The sequence below is a fragment of the Simochromis diagramma genome, unplaced genomic scaffold, assembly GCF_900408965.1.
Source record: "Simochromis diagramma unplaced genomic scaffold, fSimDia1.1 OVJJ01000343.1, whole genome shotgun sequence".
In the NCBI taxonomy this organism is placed as follows: domain Eukaryota; kingdom Metazoa; phylum Chordata; class Actinopteri; order Cichliformes; family Cichlidae; genus Simochromis; species Simochromis diagramma.
The window spans coordinates 100601-110164 of record NW_024386831.1 but is presented as its reverse complement, the minus strand read 5'-3'; the positions used below and the strand labels follow the sequence as shown (position 1 = coordinate 110164).

General features: G+C 39.4%; 1 protein-coding gene across 1 annotated transcript; it reads left to right on the top strand.

Annotated features, from left to right (window-relative positions):
* Positions 1–4504: 4504 nt before the first annotated feature.
* Positions 4505–6682, top strand: cxcr4b (chemokine (C-X-C motif), receptor 4b). The gene is made up of 2 exons (XM_040027373.1): positions 4505–4627; positions 5004–6682. Exons 1-2 carry the CDS (start codon positions 4610–4612, stop codon positions 6132–6134), a joined length of 1149 nt encoding a protein of 382 aa, XP_039883307.1. The 5' UTR covers positions 4505–4609; the 3' UTR covers positions 6135–6682.
* Positions 6683–9564: the final 2882 nt, after the last annotated feature.

Below are 9564 nucleotides of genomic sequence, written 5' to 3'. Positions count from 1 at the left end.
AGCCACCACTTATTTCTTTATATTTTCCTAGGTAAATGGGAAATAGGTGCAAATACTCGATATAAGCCAAAGTTTGGACTATTTTAACATGCTTGAAAATTAACATTTGGTGAGACCCTTTTCTTCCTGTTTCCCTTGCTTAAAAATGGCTTCTTCACAGCCACCAGGTGGTAACCTCATGCATCTCTCAGGTTCTGTGTCAGGTCCTTGCTGGATTTTCTTTATATTTCTTAAGAACACAACTTCCACATACTGTTTATCTGCTGGAGATATTTTTTAGGCCTTTGACTTCTTCATTTATTTTCTACAGTGCTTTTTCAGTTTCCTCTATTTGTAAAGGACTGCCAAGTTAATACATTTTCGGGAATCACCTACTGCTGCATAAACACTTTTTAACGTCAAACTGAGTCATCTTTGGCATTTTCATAGATAATACAAAAGAAATACGCACAGATTATGTGTTTCATCACAGGCTGCTAGCAACGAAGTGCCTGAAGATACAATAATGTTTGGGTTTTTTTGTTTTTCTTCTTGTTAAGTTGACTATTACATGTAGAAATAACACTGGTTCATGTCTTGATTTAGGTTCTTTTTCTTTTGCGTGAATGATTTATAGGTCACTGTTGGGTGGCTAGACTAAAAAAATTCCTCTGAAGATGGTCAGTCAAAAGGACTCGACTGAAAATTAGCAAAAAGGCAACTAATTCCTATAGAAAAGGGCCGTTAAATTAGCAGCTTAATTTAAAACATTGCCATGCCTTTGTGCCCGTTCTGATTTAACACTTATCTTTTATTTTGACAGGGCCACACTGTTTAATTGAGCTAAGAGGATTTGAAAGTAGAAACTGAGACGTAAACCTTTTAATGAGGTCACAGATCAAGGGAATATTTTCTATTCCCTTCTAAACAATGTGACTTATTTTTGGAATTCAAGGAGTCACACTTCCCACATTGGTCATTAGAAAAAAAAATGTATGCATTTCTACAAGCCTCACTTTTTCAGCAAGATTTTCAAAACGTGAGAGTTATGAGAGAAGCTACATCACCTGGCTTCCCTCATGACCACACCACAATGGTTTATGCCAGTCAGCACTCATCACCCGTTTCATCATTGAATGGTTGTTATCAGTTGAAAGAACTCCTGTAGATGTCATTAGTACCTGCCTATTGAGCCACCTAGCAGGCTCAATAGGCAGGTATCACCTAATTTGATGGCGGTTGTATTGCCTTGCTGCACAACAATAACGGGTTGGGTATTGCCACTTTCAAGCAGTATAGTGCTTAAAACTAAACTCTGCATGAGGGTGGAGGAGGAGTGGTTGTGCCATAATTAATGACACTTACATGCGAGACTTCAGTTTGAGACAACAGATATAAAACACAGGGATTTTGACTGTGGTGTTGCTCATTGTTTTTAGGCTCCACATTTTGAAGCCTCATTCTTAGCATCTTGGCCTCCATCGCATTTGGTTTGTACTAGTCAGATAAATCTACAAAAATGCAAAGACCACAAACATGATTAAGTTGGACAGTTCAATGTTTCAAATTAGCAGAAGTGAGGGCAAACAGAAAGCTATCTGCTACACTCCTTGTGTAAGGACATTTTGCAATCAAAGCAACTATGTCTTTAACTTCAATGTCAAGTTTGAAATCCACCCACTGTATAGTTGTTTTTGAAAAGGTACTAGGCCGTAAACTTGGGCTTTAATGCTGCTAATTGGGTATTTTAACATAGTCGTCTATAGAGTGGTTGGAGAAAACCTCACATGGCCATTAGAGGAACTGCAGTTCTTTGTTTTTCTGCTTTGGCTTAATTTTTCAGCACCAAAAAAGAAGATTAAGACTCATTATTTGATTATATTTAGGCACCAAAAACTACTTAGTGGTGAGAGTTTACAAGGAATGCCACTCTAGGTCTCCGACATGATCTGGGTTGTTTTCTGCTTATCACCTATTAGAACATAATAAGGCACTTTCTGGACTACAAGGCCAAGCCTATAAGAGTGATTACCATTTATAAAGACCTTTCAAGTGTGGGATGACATTTGAAACCAGCATGGGCAAGACTTACATCAGACGCTGTATGAGCTACTACAACACAAGTATTTCTTAATTTTTGCTCCACTTTCAGCTGGTTTCATTAATAATCGGATTTGCCAACTTGCTCCCTCCACTGACCTGACTGAAAATAGCCCGTAATAGATTATAATAGATTGATGCTTTATCCAATAGCCTGCTAAGTCTTTTTTTTAAAGTGTCCCTCAAAAAGCATAGTTTATACTGCTGCAGCTGTATGTTTCTCAGCTGTGTAATTTCAAAAACCTTTAAATCCACAACACAAAACCTTGGAATTGAAAACAGGCCTTGGGAATATAAGCAAAATGTTTGGTTTTCAACCTACAAAAGCTTGAGAAAGAAAAATAGTTCTGAAAATATCTTCAAAAAGTGAGTCATTAGAATTCCCCTCTGTGGCCAAAATGATTTATGGAATGTAGAAAATTAAATGCTCTGTGTTATTCAGCACTGAGATGAAATCCAGCAGTTCTGCTCGTGGACTGATAACAGAACAACTGTCTCCGTCTGAACGGCATTGATAACAGCATCATACCAATACAGTGGCCTTTCTCTGAGCTGCAGGTTCCCCTTGTTTCCTCCCCTCAGGAGTCCAGCTGCATGGGGATCTGAGAACAACAAACAGGATTAATCTACAGCAGAGTTTCAACGCGTAACCGTTTCAATCGGTTTAATTCATATCCAGTGATGTGTGATTAATATCTCTGAGAATATTGATCTGCGCTATTTACTACAGTTGTTTCATTTTTACTTTTACACGTACAGCAAGCTGCACACGCCACAACTACAGAAAGTGAAAACGTAAAATGCACATCTCTGTCTCAGCCGCACTGCCGGGGATTTTACAAATACATCAAGGACAGAAAGATGCACACGCCTTGACTGAACGGCTAATATCAATTCGTTACATCAGTTTGAGTGACAAGCAGGACTGACTCTCCTTAGGTCACCTATATTCGTTTTTTACATTGGACATTTTATTGTAGTAGAAACATAATGCCACAGCCACAAAACAAATAAATGGCAGTTTCGGTCCATCTTCTTATATTAGCAGGAATTTTATGAGTAAGGCATGACTATGGTATTTTCCAAAAAAAACTTCCTCATTTTGAGCACCATGATGTTCTCTTAAACCTTTGTTAGATCTCACTGCCGATTTTATTTAATTAAATTGTGAACTGTGGAGACTTTTTCAAGGCTGTTAATGTTTTTAAACGGTATATGTCTCTAACAGTGCTTTCAGCTTTTAAACTTTATGATGCCTACTTTTGATATACCGCTTTATAAATGTGCTCAGAGTTGATATAGACAAGGGGGGGAAACACGTGTCTCCCATAATTCAAAACGAATGTGTCTAGAAAGCCAAGATCAGCCCTTATCATAAGGAGGAGATCAGTGATGAAGATGGGACTCACAAAATCTATCACTGCTCTCATATATCAAAGACAAGAAGTGGTATTTGCGTGCCACATGGAGCATATTCAGTTTCAAACTACCGTCAGTTCCGTCTCAGAGGAGGGCGGGGAGTTTTGTGTGGCCCGGTCGCGCTGTCATTACCCAACTGAAATCAGAGTGGTTTGGTGGAGCCGTGGGAGAATGAATGCTTTGCACACTGAGGCTTGAAAGCCGTTTGGAAAAAAAAAAAGTTATAGGGTGTGTGGTTCTTTTTTAGAACCGCTGGGGGTCATTTAGCACTTAAGAGCGCAGACATAACAGCGCTTGAAAAGTGACAGGTTGTGTATAAAGGTGAGGAGAAACTCAGTCCTCTGCTGATGAAATCTGTCATCGGAAACGGTTATTAAGTGATTTGTTAGGAGAAATATAAGACAGCGAGGGTGTGGGGGCTTAATGACCAGCTTAAATGTCAGACCTCACTTTACGCAGCCTGAGGAGTGAAGCGCTAAATGTGAGCCAGATTACGTGTAACGTGAAAAAACCCGTGTAATCCTAAAATTGCCCTAATTTCCATATAACTCAACTGTTGGGACTTTTGTAGGGACCCTTTTTCCTCTTTTAGTGTCTATAATCGCGTGTGATGGTATTTATATGTTCTCCAAAACGTCATTGAGTGAGCACATTTCACTGCAGCGCTCTTAACTTTTTACATTTAAAAAACACAAATCTATCGAGATTTAATGAAAAGGAGACAAAACATCAAGAAAAATGTTTATTCTTGAACCTAATCCGAGATTTCATTAATTTCACATTTTTCACAGTTACCAAATTGGTTTTATACACCGTTTCCAGACGCGTACTTCAGCTCCTCGCTTCTTTTTTTTTAATGTAGCAAGTAAAACCAAACGTTTTTCAAACACATACTTTCACAAACGCCCTTACCACAAGTACAGAAGTTTGATTTATAGCGAACCTTTTTGGAGACTTTGCGTGCATCCTGCTGCTGCCCCTCCCTCCCTTTCGGGGGAGGAGTTAATGGCACGGAATAGTATTTATTGGCAGGCGCTGAAACAAAAAACTTATTGTCGTGCGTCTCATGCCAACCTTTACTCACTAGTCTCAAAGTTGGATTGTTATCACCATGGATGAAAGCGTGGAGGTGAGTGTTTTTCTGTTGTTCCCCCAACCTGTGTGTGGGATGGGTTTTCTTGTTGTATGTGTGACTTTTTTCTTTCTTTCTTTTTTTGCGTGAATAAAGTTTATGTTTTCCACGTGTTTGCAGTCGAGTAATTCACTGGTCTTAAACTTAGTGTCTCCTTCCATACAAAGTAATTTGAAGATAGAAAGTAATTTGAAGAAGAGGACTTTCTCATTGTCACTTCCAACTTAAGACAAAAGTTATCATAAAATATTATAATGTATTTATAGGAGATGTATAATACATTTTTAGGTAATCTGCCGCTCTTAAGTAATTAAATTATCCTCTTAGATCTCTTCTGTTTTCTAACTTTTGAATCTTTTTTTCTCTTTTCCAGTTGAACTATGATTATAGTTTTACCAGCAACACTTCTGACAACATATCAGAAGGGTCTGGATTTGATTTTGCAGACCTGAATTTACCGGAGATCTGTGGCCAGACATTCAGCAATGACTTCAACAAAATCTTCCTACCTACAGTGTACGGAATAATATCCATTCTTGGGATAGTTGGTAATGGATTAGTTGTACTAGTCATGGGTTACCAGAAAAAGGTCAAAACAATGACAGACAAGTACCGGCTCCATCTGTCTGTCGCTGACCTCCTGTTTGTCCTCACTCTGCCCTTTTGGGCTGTGGATGTAGCCAAAAACTGGTACTTTGGAGGTGTCCTCTGCGTGTCTGTGCACATGATCTACACCATCAACCTGTACAGTAGCGTGCTGATTCTGGCCTTCATCAGTCTGGACAGATACTTGGCAGTTGTACGGGCTACCAACAGCCAAGCCACGAGGAAGCTTCTTGCAAATAGAGTGATCTACTTGGGTGTGTGGCTGCCGGCAACCATTCTGACCATACCTGACATGGTCTTTGCAAGAGTGCAGAGCGTGAGCTCTTCAAATATCAACTTGAAAGAAGAAAGCAAGGAAACGGCAGACTCCAGGACTATCTGCCAGCGCATGTATCCAGTGGAAAGTAACGTCATATGGATAGTTGTTTTCCGCTTCCAGCACATCCTGGTGGGCTTCATTCTGCCAGGCTTGGTTATCCTCATCTGCTACTGCATTATCATAACAAAGCTGGCACAAGGCGCAAAGGGCCAGACACTGAAGAAAAAGGCATTGAAGACCACAATCATTCTTATCTTTTGCTTTTTTTGTTGCTGGCTCCCCTACTGTGTTGGCATCTTTTTGGACAACCTCGTGATGCTGAATGTGCTCTCCCCCTCATGTGAACTGCAGCAAGCGCTGGGCAAGTGGATTTCTGTCACTGAGGCGCTAGCCTATTTTCACTGCTGCCTAAACCCCATCCTCTATGCTTTCTTGGGAGTTAAGTTTAAGAAATCAGCTAAGAGTGCACTGACAGCGAGCAGCAGATCAAGTCAGAAAGTGACTCTCATGACAAAAAAGCGAGGGCCAATTTCATCTGTGTCAACCGAGTCGGAGTCCTCGAGTGTTTTGTCAAGTTAACTGTCAGCCTCGGAGTCTGTGACTTGATACTCTCAGGAGTGAAAAAGCTAAGCTGTAATTTCAAAGAACTACAATCTGTACAATTGTAAATGAAAGAGTTTTTATACGTGAAAATTTTTTTTGTGTGTGTGTGTGCCTTTGTACTTCAGTCGTGTGGCTTTTGTGGTTCTTATTTTCTGTATTTTATTTTCTGTTCCTCAAAGCAGATCGTGTCCTCAGGCAGTGCCTCATTTCCATTCATTCAGTTTTACAATCAATACCCATTGTCCTAGTTTTTATCCTATAGTCTTTGATGCTGTATCAAAGCTCGGACACACAATGTCCTTTCTGGGGGGGTTTTAGGACTGGTAGCTGCTTTTTGAAACATGTACATAGTTTGTAGCATATCTATGTTCGCACCTAAGCTGTGCGATTATCTGAAAGCTATAATTTATTGCTGTCATCCACACTGGAGTTTTGTAAAATAACTTTTGTAAAAGTCCTTCAAAATGATTTTTTTGTACTGTTTTTTATGTGTTTGTATTGAAAATAAAAGAAACTCAAACATATTTTGTGGTGCGCCTTTTCACTGGCTTCTACTCCCGTGTGTGCATGTGTATTATCAAGGGGGTTGGGGGAGTGTCACACAAATGTCACCACCTGAACTGGCTGAAAAGCAGGAGGAATGAACAGACAGGCCCTGTAATTGCAAGAACATCTGTGCACTTTTACATCTTAAGCAGCTGTGACACAAAAGCTAAAGTCTTCAATTTTAATTAGTGACCATATGGGTCTTAAGAAAGATTAAGGTCCCCTTTGACTTATTGACTTTTATCATTCTCTGTCATTCAGAAGTTCAATGACTCAACTTGGTCATTCTTTGACTCACAGAATGGAAACAATCATTCAGAACTGAAGCAAAATAAGAAGGATTAAATCTGATATTATACAGTGATAACATAAAATATATTTCTTTGAACAGACGCACCAGTCTTTCTGTTCTGAATCTTTTATCTTCTTTCATCACTTTAAACATTTAATGTGCAAAGAACAAAGACAGACAGATGCTCGGGCTAGGAAGGACAACAATAGCTTTCAAGTAGAATAAAGCCATCAAATGGCTGCAGTACAATGCAGCCCTTGCATTTATTCAGTGGATTTCCATGTCTACATGTAGAAGAGGTGAGAAGTCCTTGCATCAAGCTGCTGTGCCATGCAGTGCAGTCATTCATTCATTCAAAGCTTCAACTGAGATACATTTCCATGTCTTTACATATAGAAAAGGTGAGAAGTGCTTCCATCCACCCACAAAGTTAGTGGGTATTTTCCTCTCACAGTAAAGCAGAATTAAACATGAGGCGCTTTTTGGATTTGGAAATGGACCCAAACGATCCAAAATTAGCATAACAGTTTGCTTTCATCACAAAGTGCAGGAAAATACCCTTTACTGTACTCACATAACTCACATAACTGTTCTTGATCTGCATTCCTTTTTGCTGGATGGTGATCATCACAACTATCGTGTGCAAGATTGCACTCAGATTACACATATCAGGGTTATGCACTACTTGAGTGAATTGATATCAGGTATTGAACACAGAAATATCTGTATCATCTGTTAATGGACTTGACTGATTATATGTTTTGATAATTTCCTTTTCAGAAACACAGAGCATCGGTATAATAAATTGGATACGCAGATGCCGTTTTCCTTGAGACTGACTAAAGTGCCCATTTAAGTGCATAAATTTTAAGTGGTCAGCCCCCCGAGGGAATCCATCCTTGGCTGCAAGAAGGTGCCCTTTCATCCATTATTAAAGCCATTATTCTCTCTGTTTGGTCAAAATATACCGTTGAACAACTCAAGTCTACACTGCTGCCCTACTGCACTGTCAGTGTTGTGTTTTTTGTTGCAAAACATCAATATCCTCTCTTGCAAAAATGCAAACTTTCTAACATGTGATGTAGCAGGCAAAACAAACCCGTGCAGAGAAGTGTTTCTTGTTTGGCTTTCTGGGTTAAAGGCCAAAGCTGTTGAAGTAGGGAGGAAATTGTTTCAATTGGTCATTCATTATCTCTATGGATTCTGGTGCAAAGTTTCAGACTGGGACTTCAGCCTATTGTTCAGTGTGCGCAGGGGCTCATTTAACTGTTCCTGTCGAGAGGTGTATATTAAAATTATGAGTGACATGTCCGGTAAGCGCAGAGATGATTTTAAAGGACTAATGCGAGCTAAGCAGGAAAGAAACACAAATGCCACAGGGCGGTTACATGCTCCACTAAAGGTTATGTTGTTTTGGTTGAAAAGTGAGCAGCAGGAAGGCTGCTTCCTCTATCAGGAGCTCCTGTGGGTAAGAGCCTGAGAAAAGCTTTGATGACACCCCCACTGTATTCAAACCACCATCAGTCGCTGTGCACGTCATTCCTCCAAAGGTCACTGGATACCTGGATGCACTTAGTGCACTCAACCAAAGGCGTGAAAGTAATTTCATGGAGTGTCACTTTTAGTGTTCATGTGGATGTGTAAAACAGCCCACACATGTGGTCACTTTTGTTGTTTTCCTTGTGTGTATGTTGCCATTGGTGGGCTGAGTTCATTAGTTCAGATGTTACTTTCTTAAATGTAATTGTTTTGTAACCCATCAGTGAAATAAGAGTGATGAGCATACAATACATTTTTTTTTCTGGAAATAAAGTGCCATCAGTGGAAGTCACTTAAGACCACAGTCTGCAAATAGTCAGTTTTTTGCCACCAAAAATAATTTCTGTTATTAATAATAGTAACTCTTTAAAAAAAAAAAAAAAAAAACAAAACATTAATATGTTCTGTTTAATCTGCAGAGTCCCACTTTAATTCATGATAACAAAGAAAAGTATGTGCATTGTAACTGCTTACTGGAAAATTCTTTGAGCTTGGTATTTTAAATCAGCTGCCAATATTAAGTTTTATATTGGGGAACATACATTTTCTTTAATTTCTATTGTATAATATTATAACAGACTTTGGGCTTAGACATGATGTCGTTTTGGATCTAGGATTTACATCTGTTATCTCAACCTGTTTTTAGAGAATACTCTTTTATCGTCTCAGTCTGAACATTGACTTTAAAAAAAAAAACAGGAGAAAAACAAAGGGCTTGAACGTGCTTCCTTGATTGTTTTGCACCTTTTCAACAGATTACTCTTGATTTCTATAAATTTCCTTCATTTGTTTGCAATAGGGCTGTTTTGTCTGCTCTGTCAACCTGCCGGATAAACCTCAGTCAGTCGGAACTGCGTAGTGTAATTTAGTTTCTAGCCGGGATCTCGAACATCCGGTATTCTGTGCGCCGTCAAAACAGGTCCCTTGTTCCCGTGCCCGTGCATGCTGCGAACAGCTGATGTCGTGCTCCTCACTGTCACACAGTCGTGAAACATTTTCTCCCAAGTTTTTACAAGCGAATAAGTCGAC